We start from the raw sequence: 20,650 nt of genomic DNA on the forward strand, positions 1-20,650 counted from the left end.
GTGTTATTCTATTTAAATATACAAAATTTTATCTTATACATAATAATTAAACGCAGTTTTGTATATGGACATTAATTGATTCATTCTTTTATGATAGATGTTACTGTCTAGCCATACAGAAAGCACCAAAATTAGCCTCCTAGATTTTAATTTATTAATAATAGAAGAATGTGCATTTGTCATATGTAAGAAGCATAGTTTTCCATTATACTTTGGTATCTTTAGAGTATCAGTTAGTGGTGATAGTGCCAGTAAAACATATTTCTGTTGTCTTCTCACCTATGTAAGTGTTTTAGCTGTAAGATGTTCAAAGGAGACATTACTATGATTTGGAAACGAAGAAATTTTTAAAAGTATAGAAAGAATTTTTGAATTACATTGGGGTAGCCATTTTATTATCTTTTTAAAATATATAGAACTCATGGAAATATTTTGTGAAATCGGTAAACCTAATTTCTTTAGGAAAATGAGATCAAACCTTGAAACCACTTTGTAGAAATAATCACCTACATTTTTAGTGGGATCAGCTGGGAAGGGGCCTGATGCTGGTTGAGGATAATCCCAGATGGAATATTATCTATTTAGTTGCTGATATTTCTTGGCAGTTGAAGACTAAAACACCATTCTAAGGCACCAAATGATACCACCTTAAGTTTCAGACTGTTTAAAATGAGCTATATAAAATAGGTGTTAGAAGATGTTAAACAGTGGTTTTTTATTTCATTTTGATTGTTCACTCTTTGTCATCAGTCTTATGTGGAAATTCCAATATAAATTTTATATACTTAGACAAGTATATAAAAGACTTAGAAAGTATATAAAAGTAGCACTGTTGGGACTTAAACATGAAACAAGATAAGGAGCGACTACCCACCTGCTTGCTCCTCCTGCTATCCCTAAAGCTCCTCTGCTACCTTTTTCCTCTGAAGCCCAGTTTGCAAGTCAGTGCTTTTAAGAATTGTTGACACCTATAAATAATAATTCTTTAGAACTAATTGCCAAAATATATGGTTTTTAAAAATTAGAATATATCATTTAAAAATACTTTTACTTAGGTTAGTTTTTTTAAAAGTCTGTCTTTTCTAGACTAATAGGAAATACACCACAACTCATTTAGGAAATACACCATAACTTGTTTTCTAGACTTTTAGGAAATATACAGTAACTTGTAAAATCCTTAACAATTTTTTTTTAACCAAAAAGAAATGAATTTGCCTTTATCACGTCAGTGCCAGGGAATTAGATTGCCTGAACTCTTGTCCCTGGCTCTATGACTAGATGACCTTGGGCAGGTCGTTTGGCTGCTTTATGCCTCAGTTTCCCAATTATTGATTTATTTAGCTTGCTGTAATTTACAGAGACCATGTAAGGATGGGTTACACAATACAGTATATATAAAGTTATCTACCTAAGGAGAGCAGTACACATAATAATGTACTATCTTCTTTTTTTTTTTTTTTTTTTTTTTTTGAGATGGAGTCTTGCTCTGTCGTCCAGACTGGAGTGCAGTGGTGCTATCTCGGCTCACTGCAACCTCCACCTCCTTGGTTCAAGTGATTCTCCTGCCTCAGCCTCCCGAGTAGCTGGGATTACAGGCACTTGCCACTATGCCCGGCTAATTTTTTGTATTTTTAGTAGAGATGGGGTTTCACTGTGCCAGCCAGGATGGTCTTGATCTCCTGACCTCGTGATCCACCCACCTCAGCCTCCCAAAATGCTGGGATTACAGGCGTGAACCACCACGCCCAACCAATAATGTACTATCTTAATTGTAGTATGTTGTTTACTACTAAAAAATGTCCTCATATAAAGGCCCCATAAGGTTGATAGCATTCAGGGTTTTGAATGAGCTATATGTACATTTATCAGATGAATGCCCCAAACAGGTGTGGCAGAGGCATTCAGCATATGGCTGATTTTAAGCCCAACTCTTTTTTTCCATTTCAGGTCCCCTGAAGTCATGGGTTGCTGGCTCCTGCTCAGAGTGACAGCACCCTGTGGAGTCTGCTGGTACTGACCTAACCACCGCAGAGCCCCACTGGAGCATGGAGCCAGCCTAGAGAGGGTCAGGTAGGAACTGTTTTTTCACTTTATGGCACGGTTTTACCAATTGGAAAAAAGTAATTTTTATACCCCAAAAGGGTATAAAACATTGGTGATTGTTTTTGAAAAAGGGCTTTTTAAAACTGAGCCATATTGGAAAAAATCAGCACTTACCCGATCCTGTGCAAGCAGGCTCTGTACAACATCAGATTTCCCAGTGTCCATAGTGACAGTCACATGGAAGCACTTCTCAGATGGATGCATTGGATCTATGTGTTTGATGTTTATAAATAGTTAATAAATTAGATATGATGTTAGTCTAGTTCTGCCAGCACTCCTTAACTACCTTGAATGACAGAGTCCAAAGCAAACCAGTGATGAGTCTTTTAGAACTTTAAACATAATAATATGCTCCAGATGTTTTAGAACAGCTTTGTACCATTACTTTTCATTCAATAGCATATGTCTGAAAAATAGTCAAGTAATGATTAAATGACCCATTCCTATGTGCTGTCTAAATATTTTACATGATATTACATCTTCAGAAGAACACTATGTAGTGGATATTGTGATTATCCTCATTTTACAGATGGAGAAACTGAGACTTAGACAAGTTAAATGACTTGCCCAGGGTTACAATATTACTGAGTAGAAAAACCACATTTGAACCCAGGAAGCGTAGCTTAAGAATCTTTGTGATTTGCCTGTTAGACTATAATTGTCTATTTTTTCTACAGTTGAGAAAATTCTGGTGTCAGGGGGCTAAAGAATTTTCTCAGGACCAAACCACACATTTTTTGGAACTACACAGTAATTGACCGTGAGACATGCTGAGCTTAGTACTGAATGAGCTTTTGCTTAAAGTTTATCTTTACCTTAAAAAAATTTACAATGCTAAAAACTTCAAATAAACTGACCAACCATATTACGTGTTACAATAAACTACCATTGGACCATATATTCAGGTTTTGATTTTGTGATTGTATTCTCTAGAAGATATTTCCCAGAGAGGTAGAGTAGAATATGCCAATAACTGAAGCAATCAGCTTAAACTAGTAATTACTTTTTAAAATATTAGCCATTCTAATGGTTATTGTGTTAATATTTGAAAATATTTATGTAAGATAGGAGTTATAGGTATTGTACTTATGAATAGTGGTTAAAAAAAACATGTCACTTAAAATGTTCATATGACAGGAAAATAATCCTTCCCAAAGGAGTTGTGTGTTCCCAAGATTACAAACAGAATGAAAGCAGTGACCAGGAAGGATTTCTTCACAAAATTAATCTTCAAGATGGGAGGAACAGCAGATGCCTCAGAAATACACAATATCTATGGCATACTAAAACCAAAAAGAAAACCCTTTTAGTTTAATACTTTCTCTTAACATAGCTTTAATATTTTAAATACTTCAAGAGTTTGAAAATACAGTTTTGTAGAGATGGCAGCATTCTAGATCCTTCATTAATAGTTTTTTTTTTCTCCCGTGACTTACTCTTTCTTAAATTTTATTAAAAATAAGATACATTTTATCTCAACAAGATTTGTACATTTCATGGTATTTTTTAGAAAAATTAAATATTTGAAGATAAAATTTCTTGGAGAGTTTATAATTTTCTTACAGCTCTTAATTGTTAAATGAGGGCGCAGTGAAATGTATAACAAATCCAAATGGATGAAAAATATTTTTCACAGATTTTTAGGAGAGTTTTCCAATATTTATTTTGCTGTGAGTCACATTTTTCTTGTTTTTTTAAAGAGTTTAATTTTTTTTCCTAAAGACCAATTTATCTGTTCTTTAAAAACAACATAGATGGTAGTGTTGAATCCAACTGTGAAACATAAATGAGAAGTCATCTTAAGAAAGTAAAGCATGACTGGCCGGGCGCGGTGGCTCAAGCCTGTAATCCCAGCACTTTGGGAGGCCGAGACGGGCGGATCACGAGGTCAGGAGATCGAGACCATCCTGGCTAACACGGTGAAACCCCGTCTCTACTAAAAAATACAAAAAACTAGCTGGGCGAGGTGGCGGGCGCCTGTAGTCCCAGCTACTCGGGAGGCTGAGGCAGGAGAATGGCGTAAACCCGGGAGGCGGAGCTTGCCGTGAGCTGAGATCCGGCCACTGCAGTCCAGCCTGGGCGACAGAGCGAGATTCCGTCTCAAAAAAAAAAAAAAAAAAAAAAAAGAAAGTAAAGCATGACTAGATTAGGGAACTGATTGAAATGCTATCGTTCCCACTTTCTTTTTTGTGTACTATAGATTTGTTTAACTGAATGTTCTGATGAAAAAGAGGTGATAAGTAAGGATAAGTAAAAGCTATTATTCAAATAATGATCATGTTTTGTCAAAATCTAGTAAGAGAAAAATACATGAACAAATTGGTGATACTAGAAGATGGAAGATTTAAAGTTGATTCAAATGGTACCACTAGCAGGATTCAGACTTTTAAATGTACAAATGCAAGCAATCAAATCCTATAAAATCAATGTGAATCCAGGATATATTGGAAAACTCTTAGCTATTCAGCTAAGGACAATCTTAAAATACCTACTTTTGGGGGAAAAAAATGCCATTATGAGCAGAAACTGGTGTTGGCCAAAAGTGTTTTGTTAACATTTGCTAAGAACTAGAGCACAGGATATTAGAAACTGGGAACTATTCTTACTGGTTAGGGAGAGTTGTGCTTATTACCTATGTTTCTCTTTTACTGTAGCCCTGTTGGAACACAGAATGGGCCACCTCCTTCTGTTCCCCAGTGTCTTGCTTAGGTTTCTAGATCCCCAGGCTGATTAGAGAGTAAGGAGAAGCTTGGGCCTAAAAAAGTTGCTAATTATTGTCAGAATCAACTTTAGAATTAAAACTTACTAACTTCTGATGAGTGCTCTTTCCGTTTTATTATGCTGCCTGCCTTAATACCAGTGTTTTTCAAACAGTAGAAACCACTTATAAAATAAATTCTTACATAGAAACCCAGCATATTAAAAAGATAAGAACAAAGCTGTTCTATTTGAAGCAAAGGTAGCAAGTGTAAAGCCCAGATCATTAAGCCTTCTCCTTGTCTCTCTTTTCCTTTCCCCACCAGGTAACTCTAAAGAAACTTGAGCCTTTACATAGTATAGTTTTAATATGCACAATATACTGTAGAGTTTTTAAAGTCATGCATGTTTCTGTAATAGTAATTACCTCATTGAATATTTTTCCTATAAACCATTTTCTTTGTATAAATCTTGATGTTAGCTCCTTGGTCAGCCCACAGTACAACAAACAACATCTCTCAAAGTATAGTGAGCATTTCATTTCATGCTTCGAATCCTCCAAGGCAGGATGAAAACCATCTTAAGGAGCTGGAGAGGGAGTTTGAGAAGGGCAAGGAGTCTTGTGTGTAGTGAACTAAGATACTCCATTTCTAATTTATCTACCTTGCACCTTGTGCCTCTGCTGTATGAATTTGGTAAAAGGTGGATGCATGGAAATAGAAGAATAGTTTCTCAACTCATTCTCAAAGTTACTAAATGCTTGTCTGGAATAACATCTTAAGCACATGGCCCTGCTTACTCACTGCTTGGGAATCACACTACATTACTTACTTCTATTCCCCAGCCTTATACATTTGTTTCTTAAGCTTAGAGATGATCATGACATTGCTGTGCAGTTTTCTGCTGCTTACTTTTAAGTTGAAATCTCGTTTTTGTTTCAGATTCTCCTTCTTCTGTGGTTAACAAACAGCTCGGATCCATGTCACTTGATGAGCAACAGGGTGCGTGCAACAGGAGATGCGCTATGCCCATCCATCCATAGCTTTATTGCAATGCATAAACTAAGCTTTCTCACACCTTTCATAGCATTTCATTTTGATTATGGTCTTACAGTCAGTATTTTGTGAACTAAATTACAATAGGTGGTATTGTACACAAAAGGTCTTTTTGACCTACACGAATTATTTTCTACGTAAGTTAATTTCTACCTTTGGCCCTTGATGCCAACTTTGAACTCTCTCCCTATAACAAAATTGTAATGGACATATATCCATTTTTAAAATTCTAGGTATCTGTTATAAAATTGTGTAGAACTTTGGGTGTGAGGTTAACACTACCTTGTTGCTTATGTAGGATAAGTTATTTAAACACAGTAATATTCTATATTACTAGATTGCTTTAGTAATGATTCTTGGTTTTATGTCTCACTTATCTGGTAGCCAGATTCCTGATAGCTTTAACTAAAGAACATGGTTACAAACCCAAAGGTAAGCTCAAAAGCTATCAATCAGAAGCTCCCATTTCCACTTGTACTTTTCAATGTGGGAAAGGTGTAAAATCAATCTCCAAGCCTTGAATAGAGCCTCATGAAATAAACAGGTTACTTATTTATCAGGCTTTATTACTAGCAGATCAAATACAGCACAGAGAAGGATTAGTACAGGAAGACATTCTGACATGAAGGGACATGTGAAAAGGTTGGAGATAGGAAGACTATTTAAAAACTAAAAAGACTATTTAGTGTTAGCGCAAATGTTTTACTGTCTCACCTCAGATTTAATGAAGTATTTTAAATATATTGTGACAAAGTATGATAAGTAATCGTAGTTAAGTCTTTAAGAATAACAACACGATATTCACTTTCTCTATTTAAAAAGGCAGATTGCTGGACGTGGTAGCATACCCCTGTAATCCCAGCTACTTGGGAAGCTGGGGCAGGAGGATCGCTTGAGCCCGGAAGTTGAGACCAGCCTGGTCAATATAGTGAGACCCAGTCTCTTAAAAAAAAAAAAAAAAAACTAATTAACTGGGTGTGGTGGTGCATGCCTGTAGTCCCAGCTAATAGGGAGGCTGAGGTAGGAGGATTGCTTGAGCACAGGAGTTCAAGGATCCAGTGAACTGTGATTATACCACTGCACTCCAGCCTGGGTGACAGAGTGAGACCCCCATCTCTTTAAAAATAAAAAAAGGCTAAATGATTGCCTTTATATATTTTACAAATGTTCCTTTCAAAAACATTTTTTTAAAATTAGCACTAAAGCCATAAGATTTGGTTGACTGAAAGTTTACATTTTAGATGACTCACATGTCAGTAGTAGTGCAGAAATTAAATATTGCTGTAGAACTTATTTGGTGTGAAATAGATCTAATTTAAACTATAGTCTTAGAGAAATATTCAGAAACTCATTTTAAAGTGAATTAGAAAACTTCTTTTGTACTTCTGATCTTAAATTATTCCTTATGGGGCCAGGCGCAGTGACTCACACCTGTATTCCCAGCACTTTTGGAGGCTGAGGCAGGCAGATCGCCTGAGGTCAGGGGTTTGAGACTAACCTGGCCACCATGGTGAAACCCTGTCTTTACTAAAAACAAAAATTAGCCAGACGTGGTGGACCACGCCTGTATTCCCAGCTACTCAGGAGGCTGAGGCAGGAGAATCGCTTGAACCTGGGAGGTGGAGGTTACAGTGAGCCAAGGTTATGCCACTGCACTCCAGCTTGGGCAGCAGAGTGAGACTCTGTATCAAAAAAAAAAAAAAAGAAAAATTATTCCTTATGAACCTGAGACGAATTTCTGATCTTAAATTACTCCTTATGGACCTGAGATGACCTGTATTACTATAAGGTTTTCTGTTCTTGAGAAAGAATGAATGAATTGGTAAATTAATTTGCAAACTAAGGAATTAAGCATGTTTTATTTTATATGTTTATTACAGAGATATTAACAACGAAGAATAATTAAGGCAAAACACAACTATAGCATACTTATATTAGACTACTGTTTATAACTACTGTGTAATTAAAGGATTTTTTTTCTAAGGATATATGGATATAAATAATATATCACTATCAGAGATTTTATAGCCAGATTTATATTCTAGTTGATCACGTACAATAATTTTCATAGTGTTAAATATTCAGTTTGTTGATACTTAATTTACATATGATGTGGGATATAAGAGGAAGAGAAAAATTATGATTAACTCCCAGATTTTTTACATCATTGCCTGGGTATGGTAAATGGTAAGGCTACTTACTAGTGTTGAGTAGCTTGGAAGTAGAAATCAGGTGGTTCTTTATCTTTTTGAGTATGTAAAGTATGATAAGCATTTTAGTCATGTAAGTAGAGGTGCTATGTAAGAAGTTAGTATTGAGTGGCTTTGGCAGAAGCTGCACTGTAGTAGACTATCAGAAATGTAGCTTTGTAATCAGACCTCTAAGCAGAAATATTCTAATGGTGGAAAAGATATCTAATTAATTAAATCCTGAGTTTTTACATGCCTTTTTGTTCATCAGCATTATAACTTTTAAAGTACTAAGAACTTCACATTTCAGGCTCCCATTACCTAAAGATAACTTCTAAAAGTGAGTAGAGACTGCCCGCCACCATTTGTCTCACCTGGACTAATGGAATAATCCCTTTATTAGTCTTTTCACATCCACTCAGGCTATAGTCTATTCTCTACCAGCAGCCACAATGAAACTTTAAGATGTAAATATAATCATGTGATTCATCTGCCTAAAACATTGTAATTGCTTCCCATAGCCTTTCAAAAGAACCAAAACCCATACCTTGGCTTACAAAACGTACATGACTTGATTTCTGTATCTCTAATTTCGTCTCAGGCCACTATCCCATCATTCACTAAGCTCTTGCCAAATAGACTTACTTTCATTTCTTTTAACACTCTAACCTCCTTTCCCTTTCAGATCCCTTGTACATGCTGTTCACTCTACCAAAACTATTTTTTTGTTGAGCAACTTCTCATTTTTTAAACTCACTGAGATATTACTGTCTCAAAAATAATATAAGTTCACAGTCTATAGTAGGTCTCCTCTTTTTCTTCCCTTGTGACTTGTTATTTTTCTTCATTACATTTGTCAAATTTGTAATCATACATTTATTTAGGGGATTGTTTAGTATCTACCTTTCTGCATATTCTCTAAATACTTTCATTTACTATAATTTCCTCTGTGACTAAAATCATATGTTAGGTGGTAAATAATATTTGTTAAATAAGTGAGTAAATTCTTTAAGCAATTAATTATTTAAGAGCTGCAGGGATTACTTCAGCTTGGGAGAAATGTGATCAGATTTACATATTGGAAGGATCATTTTGGCAACATTACAAGTGATTGACTGGAAGGAGTAAGATTGAAAATTCCAAGAACATATAAGAGGCCATTGTTGTAGTCCACCTAAGAGATTATGAGGCATCCAGCCTAAGGCAATAGTGGTGAGAAGTGAGAATGAACAGATTTTAAAAATAGTTGAAAGGTTGAATTCATGAGACTTTGAGACTGATAAGTTAGGAATGAATGAGAGTATGATATCCAGGTGTCTTGATAGGGTGATAATGAACCATCAGCCAAGATAGAGATTTTAGGAGGAACAGCTGATTTGAGGGGAGAAGAAAGTATGTAAGATTTTTTTAAATGTTAAGTTTGAAGTGTCTTTGGATATCCACATGGAGAAATCTCATAGATGGTTGGATGGCTATATGATGCTGGAAGTCACCAAAGTAGTCTGAGGTAGAGATAAAGGTAAGGAATCATCAGTTTATAGATAGCAGTTGAAACCATAGGAGTGGATGAGAGCGTCTAGAAAAAGAGGATATTGTGAGAAGAGTGGAGTCTGTACTACAGGGGCAAGTAGAGAAAAAGATACAGCTAATGAGACCAAACAGGAATGATCAGAGAAGTATGCAGGGCAGAAAGAATGCCATATCCAAAGCCAGGAGAAAAGAAGTGCAAGGAGGGACAGGTTAGTAATGCCTTGTGAAGCAATGATACCAACTCCCAAAAGGTCTGATAAATCATTTTTAAAATTTGGCAGCGTGATTGCTTTGACATTTTAGTCTGAGATGTGATATAGTGGAAGCAGAAGCCAGATAGTAGTGGTTTGAGGAGAACATTTTGGGGACAAAAGGTAGAGACTTTGGTATGTCTCTTTTCATAAACTCAATTAAGAATTGAAAGATAGAGCAAAGATAATGGCAGGTATAGGTGGTAGTAGGTTCAAAACTGAGCATGTTTATAGAGTAAATAGATTGTTTGTTCAAGTTGTAAGGGATAGTGGATTTCCCCAGATACACCATTATTTTCAAAATTTTAACCTTTACCAAGATTCTTGTTCTCAGTTTTACCATGGAGAATGGAAAAAGTAGTACATTTAATAAGTTTCCATTTTGAATTTATCTCTAATGATTATTTAAGCGTATTTTAAATTTCTTTTTCATACTTTTAACGAAACACGAATGCTTTTTAAAAATTGATAGTTCAGTTTTATATTTATGTCTCAAAATATTTCTTCACCATCTTCCAGGTGTCCAAGTGATTTCATGTGTTGTTTAATTTAATTTTCCATAGCATTTTCATAGATTTCTTTATTTGGAAGGATTACCAAGGACAAAAATGTTACTGATAAAATTTTAAAAAATTTTAATGGACTTGCTTACTGAAGAAAATTTTTTCTTTGAATAATTGTATACACAGTATTTTACTCGTTGAGTGCAACTAGTGTCTTTGCTTATTTATCCTGAATTTTAAACAAAATCACAGTTTGATAGAAGTTTATTTAGCGTGAATCTTTATTCATTAATGCAGCTCCATTGTTGTCTTAATAGTTTTACTTTTTTTTAAGAAATGAAATTGTAGGGAAATAAATGTATAACATGCACATTGTTATTAATTGTATCCTGTTATAAAATAATTTCCAGTGTTCTCCAAATTTGGAGTTGTGTGTAAACGCATTGATGGTCTTTCTGTGCTAATTTTGCCTAAAGTGAAATTCTGTTTGAATAAGCACAATAATGTCCATCATGCATCTTGTTTAGTTTAGTGGGTAGTTTTAGTTTTCCTTTTTATCTCTATTATAAGAGGAAAAATTCTCTTCTGACATGTTTCTCTTACCTTGTTTATATTATTAAAACTTACAAAATTTTCCTGTTAAAAGTATGTAGGCCAGCAATTTCCCCCTTATTTTATTTTAAAAAATAACAACAGCAAAAAGAATCTATAATTGTTCTTTTGAGAACAGTTAACTTTTGAGAGGATATAAGAAAGTAGTTTTGTCTGAGTTTTAGGTTTTGGCCATGATTGAAACAAGTTGCTTTCTCTTCCTTACAGTGATTCCATTAAGTGGAAGTTGACATTGCCATCAAATTTGAAACTTACGTCTGTAGGCAATTGTGCATCTGAAGGCACTAATTTTCTGTTCTAGATTTAAAGAAATATAAACACTAATTTGTGGGTATGAAAGCTATAAATGTTAATTTTCCAGTATGTATCATTTTATATAAACTATCTTTGATGTTTGTAAAACATTCATCTATAGGAGACTAGTGGATAATCAAAAACCAGGGAAACAGATTTTACTAATTCTACTAAGATAGATTGAGAAATGGAAAAGTTGGATCTGCCATGCATTAAATATGTATTACCTTAAGATTATATACTGTCACCAATTGAAATTTCATTTTAGTACTGTTATCTAATATTATTTTAAACTTATATTGCCAATTCTAATTTTTATTAAATATCTAGCGATTGAAGCTTGCTTTATTAATAAGAATATAAGTTCAATATTCACGACACTGGAATACATCCATAAATAGTATATTTTAAATTCTTGTGAAATAGTAAGTTAGTGAAATAAAATTTCATTCTAAATTCTTTGTATTCCTTAGAACTAGTTATCACTTAATTATCTGGAATGAAGTAACTAATTTCTTCCTATCCCCAACTACTAGGTCTTGATTGTTCCCGTTAATGATATATTTGATCTTTTGGAAGTTAAACCCTATTTAATTTTTGTTGCATATGCTCATTTGTTCTACCCTTCTGCTGATCAAACCTATACCTCCAGTTTGTTTTTTAACTTAGAATTGTCTATCATAAAATAACTGACATTTATTGAGTTTTTTATGACTAGCACTGTTAAGAATTTAACATGCATTATCTAATTTGTGCTAATAATGAGGTGAATTATCTTAATTTTACTAATGAGGAAACTAAGACTCTGAGAAATATGTAAAGATGAGTGAAATAAGTGGTGGAGCCATATTTGTATGTCTATACTTCATTAATTCAACTGATATATAAATGCCTACCTACCTTGTGGCAAGTACTGGGATGGGTACTAGGGTGCATGAATGAATAACACTACTGTCTTCCGTACTGGGAGCATTGAGTTGATGTATAATAACACCAGCAACAACAACATAGACACTTAATACTACATTTTCTTTGTACCAAACATTGCTTGGAGCAATTTTTTATATGTTAATTTACTTAATCCTTACCACAACCATTACTATTATTACCCCCATTTTTCAGATGAGGGAACTGAGGCAAAGGGTGATTAAGAAACATATCTAAGGTTGCACACAGCTAGTAAGCATTAAAAATGTATCTCAAACCCAGGCAGTCGGCTCTGGCATCAGTGATCATAACCACTTGCTTTGCCTGATCTAACAGTAAAGATGGATGAAAAATTAAATAGAAGTGTGATGAGTGTTAGGAAGGGGAAATAGCAGGGTACAGTGTGGAACATAGGAGAGTGGGCCTTCATTCCCTCCAGTTGAGGGCCAAATAAGGCATTCCTGAGGAAGAGACATTAAGCTGAGATCTGAAAGGTGAGCCTGAATAAGTTAGGTGAAGGATCATGAGTAAAGGGAAGTGTGACTAGCATATGCAGAGCCTCAGATGCCACATACAGGATGATTCGGAGAATCCCACTATGCAGGACAAAGTGATTTTTTTGGACATTTTAGGTTTGGCATTTTTATTTTAAGAACAGAGGGAAGCTAATGAAGTGTTTAAATTAGGGAGTATGACTATGGCCTGATACTCTGAATGGAGTATGGAGAATTGATTAGAGACTAAATCACTTAGGAAGTTCTCTTGGTAACAGAGATTTTGATCTGGTGATAAAAGTAAGGTAGGAGAGATGTGAAGAGATTCAAGAAATATTTAGGATGTAGAATAAACAGGACTTTGTGGTAGATTGAATGAGATAGGATTGAGGAGGAATCCAGAGTATAAGTTGCAGTAACAACTTCAGAATTTTCTTATGAAGATAGTTTAGTAATCAATAGCAGTCCGGAGAGGGCAGGACTTGTGTCTTAAATCTTTTGTAAAACAGATACACTGTTTTTACTTAGGTTATACATTTATTTGTGGTGCTTTGTGGGAGGTACTGATGGAGATTAACAGGTGACTTTTTCAACCACTGCAAGAGTAGCTCATGTTTTGATTGAGCACAGCTAAGTGGATGGTTATTTTCCTAAACAGGTAACCCTGGAAAAGAGATAAAGCATGGGCAGGGACTTGTAGGGGTAGGTGATCATGAACTTGGTTTTGAATATATTGAGTTTGAGTTATCTGTATGAGATACTCAAGTTGAAAATCGGTTGGGTAGTTGATTATGTAGATATGGAGCTCAGAAAGGATATCAGAGCTCAAGAAAGAAATTTGGGAGAGTTTTTGCATACAAATGGTAAGAAGCCATGAAGTAGATGGAATTAACTAGGATGAAAGTAGAAAGATGAGAACAGAGTAAGAGAGCTAACACATCTCAAGAAAAATCAGAAAAATGATAAAATTAAAAGATTTTGCCAGCAAAGAGCTAGTAGCTAGTAAAGGAGATTGAGAAGGAGCAACTAGAGAGGTGGATGGCGACATAGAACAGCGTGGTGTCTTGTGATCAAAAGAAATTTTCAAATACGAGAGTGTTGTCTGCTGGAGTCCTGCTGAAAGGTCAAGTAAATTGGCTCCAAAAAAAATTTCCCCTAAGTTAGTCAATGTGGGGATTGAGCCCCATTAGTAGAACACTTTCACTAGAGTGACAGAGACAGAGGCCAGATTTTAGAGCAGGAGATGAAAAAATGGAAATGAGAAGAAAAGCAATTAAAAACAATAAGCTAGGAGGACAGTAACTGGAAGGGGAAGTGGTTAAAGGGAGTGTTCTAAGCTGTCTACCTCATTTGTTTTCGTCTGGAAGTCACATTTTAACTTGTTAATTTATCTACAAAATGAGAGTGTTATTTATGATAGGCAGATTTGATTTTTTTTTTTTTTTTTTTCCAGTAAAGGAGAGTATACCCAAGGAAACAGTCATGAAAGGAAATACTGGAAAAGGATTTTGGCAGGGCCCATGTGCCACATGGCGTGGGCATATTTACTTATTTTCATTCTATACTGTTCTCCCCCTAGACTGAAAGTGAAATAGGAATAGGAGACGTTTATGAATAGAGGTATGTAAAACTACTGGTTCTGAAGTAGGAGAAAAGGAAGCAAAGGTTAAATGGCTACCACATTTCAACCCATAAATTCTAAATACTGGTAGGAATGTGGAACCAAGCACAATTTTCAGTCTAAATGTATCCAAATCACATGTTTAAAGTTCAATTCACACTTCTATGTTATGTCATGAAAAAAGTTCTTGGGTTAAAATTATAATAATTGACATAGAGTTGAGTTGTGATTGCCAGAAGAAAATTTGATTGAATGTTAAAAAGATTAGAGAGAATGGACTTCCTAATAAATGTCTGTAGTAAAGTTGCACTTTGTTTCATTTTGGCTTACATAATATCACTTCTATTTTATAAATCTAGATTTGCACTAGTGTAAGCACTCATTTTTTGGAATGAAATGCATTGCCTCACAATTATCTGTAGGGTAGATAGATCTTCTCTGTTAGCAGTCTACTGCTAGAAGCAGCATCTCCACGTTGAATCCAGATATACTTCCTTATACAAATAGTTGGAAGGAGAATTGGAGATCCTCTAATCTGGAATCTACAGAAAAATTGTGGATTCCCTGACCTATGAAAATGGAAAATTTTGCATCAGTTTAAAAACTATGGTTGAGAAATTTGCCTTTTCTATACAGGTCTAGTAAGTTGGAGTGCAAAATGTGTGAAGATAGTTAAGCTTTATTATTTTTTCAGAATATTTCACCGTATGTTTTATTTCCATCTAACTTTGGTTTTTAAAAAATATTTGGTATAAACACCGCATGTTCTCACTCATAGGTGGGAACTGAACAGTCAGATCACTTGGACTCGGGAAGGGGAACATCACACACTGGGGCCTATCATGGGGAGGGGGGAGGAGGGAAGGATTGCATTGGGAGTTATACCTGATGTAAATGATGAGTTGATGGGTGCTGACAAGTTGATGGGTGCAGCACACCAACATGGAACAAGTATACATATGTAACAAACCTGCATGTTATGCACATGTACCCTAGAACTTAAAGTATAATAAAAAAAAAAAGAAAGAAAATACACAAGATGTACCCTCTTAGTAAATTTCAAGTATACAATACAGTATTGTGACCAAAAAAAAAAAAATTTGGTATAATGGAATGGGAAATAGGATATCATTATATAATCATACACGCATCTTTATACAATAGAAAACTCACGAAACTATTTTATTTTCATATGTTCCACAGCTTATCTAAACTACTATAGTTAATTAATGTGTGATTATAAAGTTATAATAGTGACCCAGCAGCAGAGAAAAATGCTGGGCATGGGGTTCTAAAGAAATTATTGTTGCTGTACCTAGTTAATTATCTTCATTTTGAATATTTGGTTTAGATTTACATATAGGATAGATTATCCAGGGGTATCCTAGCTTAAAGTCTGAACATCCTTATCAGTATTTGGATATTTAGATCTATAGCAACATTTTGAACAATATTTAAATATACAAAATACTCAGCATATTTTTTTTTTTTTACTATGGTTATCACACTTTTTTTGTATGTCTTTGAGCATTTTTTTGAACCTTTCGTTATTATAATTTCATAGTAGAAATGTACAGATTAAATCATTTCACAGTGTGTGCATTACAAAAAATAGTTACTTTGTGATTCTTATGCAAAAGACTTGAAAGATACCTAATTAAATACATAGCAGTTCAAGGAAACTGCTTTCAAATTATATTTCAGCTCATTCTGAATTTTTTTTTCTGAGCCAGTGCATTATCCTGAAAGGTCTCTAGTAGCATTTCTGAAAAAGATCTTTTAAGTTGGTTTCCTGAATCTCAAGTTATGGACGTTTCACTTCTAATCCCCAAAAATGAAGTCTTTTACAGTATTTTATCCTGATGTTTATGTGATTATTGCTGTGCTTCTGAAGCCTGTGTTTCAAATGGTAATTTGCTTCCATAGAGACCACTCTAAGTTGCTGATGTCATCAGTTATTCTTAATAACCATGATTACTGAGCAATATAGAATGGCTATCTAAAAACTTAGCAGTATTGAACAAGTTAAAAGGGATTTTTTCCCCCACTATATTGTGTGTGTGTGCTGAGCACGCTACAAAGAAATATTCTCCTGTAATGTTTTTAGAGGAAGAAATAGTTCAGTTTCTTAAGTGCCCTAAAAGAAGATACAACATAGCTTTCCTATACTATAATGCCAAAGTGATAATTTTGGCTACCAAAACTCTTATCAGTTGTTAATGTTGTTGATATGAATTATTTATTTCTGAGGAGTAACAAGTAACAACACCAACAATTGATATTTCTTAATTAAAATAGTTACTTATCTAAGTAATCTTATTTTTATCTTTGTAGTCAGATTATTTCTAAGATTGTTTATTAAGTAGGAACTTCTTATAAAAAGAAACCTCAGCCGGGCACAGTGGCCCACACCTGTAATCCCAACACTTTGGAGTACTGAGGAGGATCACTTGAGGCCAGGAGTTCAAGACCAGCCTGGGCAGCATAGCGAGACTCCATCTCTACAAAACATAAAAAAAGAAGTTGGGCATGGTGACACACACCTGCAATCGTAGCTACTTGGGAGGCTGAGGCAGGAGGTTCACTTGATCCCAGGAGTTTAAGACTGCAGTGAGCTATGAAGGTGCCACCACACCACCCTGGGTGATAGAGCAAGACCCTGTCTATGGAAAGGATGGTATGGGGGAGGAAATCTCTGTAACTAGAGAAAAAATTAAGCTTATTGTTATCAGTTCATCATCTGTAAAATGGAGATGACAATACTGATTACAAAGGTTTTTTTAAAGGAATATATATATTTTGGCACACATATATTTACAATTGATATATATTCACTAATGCTCAATAAATCACAGTTATTAATATGATGGCTTTCTACATAAAGCTATTTGCGTATTTAGATGAAGTTCTAAACCTTAAGGATTTTAAATAAAAATCTACCTTTTAAGCAACATATTTCTATGTTTTATATATATATATATCTGTACATTATGTAAATAAGACTTTGAAAAATACAGTTTTAGAATGTTTTTGCTGATCCAACTGCTGACAGAGAAGTTAGGGAACATTTAAATAGTTACACTTTTTTTTTTCAAATAAAGTAAAAATATTTAATTTTTAAAATCATTAAAGTAGATTTTTCTTAGACATTTGTAGTTCAGAATATGCATTTTATCACAAATAGTGAATGCATTCATTAGTAGTCCAGGAATCCTAATTCCTGAGAAAATGTAACCTGATAGGCTCTATATGACCAAGCAAACTAGAATTAAAGAAGGACAGTGAAATGGGAAAAGGCTGGGAAATGAATTTAAACCTTGGAATATATACTGTCATTAATACTGCAGTTGGGCTAAGTGCAGGGGCTCACACCTGTACTCCCAGCACTTTGAGAGGCTAAGGCAGATGGATTGCTTGAGCTCAGGAGTTGAAGACCAGCCTGGGCAACATGGCAAAACCCTGTTTCTACAAAAGTTACAAAAAATTAGCTGGATGTGATGGCATGTGCCTACAGTCCCAGCTACTCAGGAGGCTCAGGTGGGAGAATCACCTTAGCCTGGGAGATCGAGGCTGCAGTGAGCTATGATTTTGCCACCGCACTCCAACCTGGACGATGGAGTGAGACTCTGTCTCAAAACAAAAACAAAAACAAAAACAAAACAACTTGCAATTGAAGAAACCAGGTTCTTCACTGTGTTGTGTTTCTGCCAGAGACACTGTTTACTTAAGTGTAGGCTATAAGGAAATAACTGCATTCGGGGACCTGAAGTTTTTGTGACTAACAGAAGTGTTCTTGTTATTTTTTATAGTAACAGGCTAGTTTTACACAAGACTGACGAATTCATTAACAACTTAAATGAACAGATTCTATCACCTATAATAATTTTATGATTAAATGAATATTACCAATATTTTACATGTTTTATAATACGTAGATTATATTCCTGAGAGATCAAATAAGAACTCTGTAGGCTGGGCATGGTGGCTTATGCCTGTAATCCCAGCACTTTGGGAGGCCGAGGCGGGTGGATCACGTGAGGTCAGGAGTTCAAGCCAGCCTGGCCAAGATGGTAAAACCCCATCTCTCCTAAAATACAAAAATTAGCCAGGTGTGGTGGCGGGCACCTATAACCCCAGCTACTCTGGAGCCTGAGGCAGGAGAATCGCTGGAATCCGGGAGGCGGAGGTTGCAGTGAGCTGAGATCACGCCTTTGCACTCCAGTCTGGGCAACAAAAAGAGGCTCTGTCTCAAAAAAATAAAAACAACAAACTTTGTAGTAGATACTGTAGGAGGAAGGTTTTAATGATCATTAACCATCTTAGAAAACTTCTTGCTTGTGGTGGGGAACCTGTATAAAAATGTTTTGTGCACTGTTCTGATCTCTTAATAGTTGTTTGTTTACTATAATATATTCTTATAGTCATAGCATGTAGATATCTATAACTGTCTCTTTAATTTTCCTCAAAAGGAAAGTTTTCATATATCATTTAAATTCCACAAGGCTTCTCATAACTTAAGTCTTAACTGTAATCAAGGTGGATCTGAGAAATTCAGTCTCACACTTTTCTCACACCTGCTTTTGTTTTCTATACCATCTGTACCTTAAAAGAAAAATAAATAACAAAAATTTTATAAAATACTGAGAGAGAAAATGAAAAAACTAACACCAACTCTTCCTCTCAGTTTCCTTAATCAACCAGTCATCCAGTCTTTAGCTGTTTGTTCCCATCTATTCCAGAAGCTAAAGACAGTAGTGATGAAACAAAAATCTCAGTAACATAAGTAAAGAATAAGAGAAAACTGTAGACAGATGACTAGGAAACAGCAAGTTTTTGAAAGAGGGTAAAGGATAGGGCAGATGTTTCCTTAATACATTTCTATAAGCTAAAGGTCTGTTAATTCAGTTATTTATTAGATTGCCATTTGGTAAAATACCTCCTCCAAAACACTGAATGTAATACTAAATCTTTGACAGTTGGAATGGGTTATTAGTTTATTTCTAGGAGTTGTTTAAATCAAAGACATAATCATAACAAAAGTAGTGCAGAAACAGTGACTTTACCATTTGGGATATCAGGTTTATAATTCACATTATTTTCAAATAGCAATTCTGTAGGACAGGATTTCTCGTGAGTTGGAAGTTAAGACAGGAGAATTGATACTAAGTTTTGTTACCAGCTTGACGCTTGTGGAATACTTTTCTACTGCATTTTTGTATTTAAAGTCTTGTTAATTGTCCTCTCACAGAATAAAGGCTATAACAGAGGTTCTATGAGATTCTCCGCCCCCCTCCCCTTTTTTTTTTTTGAGATAGGGTCTCACCCAGACTCGACTCGAACTCCTGGGCTTAAGGGTTCCTCCCACCACTGAGCCCAGCTGAGATTCTCTTAATGTGTGCTCCAACATCTTCAAGACGAATGAAAAAATATATAAGTCCTTCACTGCAATAGAAAGTAGATCCAATAATAAAAAAAATCCTAAGTAAAGTTGCTTTTATGAAATAGTGATTGTCTTTGTTGTTATTTTTCAAGAGAAGTTATTTTTAGTATTAAATCAGTCGAACTGGTATCAAGGAAAAAGATTATCTCACAGAAGAGTTTTCTTTCTGCAAGCAACTGGCAGAAACGTATCATGTTTGATTATGGATCCATTTGTATTCCCTATGTATTTTAATGTTTCCCAAACTGTTCATCATAAAATGAAAAATGCGTAAAGCTCTGTTTAATTATATCTTTCAATATCCATGTATTCTTTTGGGAGGTGGGGAAGGTAGCTTTAAATACTTTAATTTGTGTAGACTTTCTTGATTTCGTCATTTAAAAAAGATTTCATACACCGAGATAGATGTGTATTATAGACATCATCTATAGGTTCTTAAAATGAGATTGCTATTTCCACAATTAAACAAATTCCTTGTAAGATTAGTCAGGAAGAGAAACGGAAATGTACCAAAATATATTACAACAAAGTGTATTTTAGAAAATATCAAAGCACAGTAAATACCAGCCTCTCCCCCATGAAGTGCAAACTATGATTCCTCCCTAAATTATAAATCTGTAAGTTTGAAAGAACAGAAGGAATTTGATAACATTTCATGGTAGCACAGTTTTTGCCAAACCGTTTTTCACAGAGCCCTTGTATCTTACATCGCAGTGTTTCTGAAGGAGCCAAAAGTAGTTATTATTGATGCTCAAGCAACTGAGGAATTATGAGCATTCTATTAAATAAGGGTACCAGTTTGTAACTATGTCATTGCATGTTAATACTTTTTGATTCCCCTAATGACTAAATATGGTTCTCAAGTGTGTGATTTCCATCTGAATCAAAGGGAGTCATGTACACAAAGCTAGAATTTGATGCAGTGCTACTTTGA

The 20,650-nt window shown here is 34.9% G+C and overlaps 1 protein-coding gene across 3 annotated transcripts in view; it reads left to right on the plus strand.

Annotated features, from left to right (window-relative positions):
* DCAF6 (DDB1 and CUL4 associated factor 6) overlaps window positions 1-20,650 on the plus strand; it is a 145,134-nt gene that overhangs the window by 88,019 nt on the left and 36,465 nt on the right. For 2 of the 3 annotated variants that reach the window (XM_023207091.1, XM_023207093.2), the window contains exon 11: window positions 5,742-5,801. The exons of the other annotated variant lie outside the window; for it this stretch is intronic. In XM_023207091.1, coding sequence (XP_023062859.1) covers window positions 5,742-5,801 — 60 coding nt within the window. The remainder of the gene's footprint in view (window positions 1-5,741; window positions 5,802-20,650) is intronic. 3 annotated transcript variants of the gene reach the window in all.

This window comes from Piliocolobus tephrosceles, chromosome 1, assembly GCF_002776525.5.
Source record: "Piliocolobus tephrosceles isolate RC106 chromosome 1, ASM277652v3, whole genome shotgun sequence".
NCBI classification, from domain to species: domain Eukaryota; kingdom Metazoa; phylum Chordata; class Mammalia; order Primates; family Cercopithecidae; genus Piliocolobus; species Piliocolobus tephrosceles.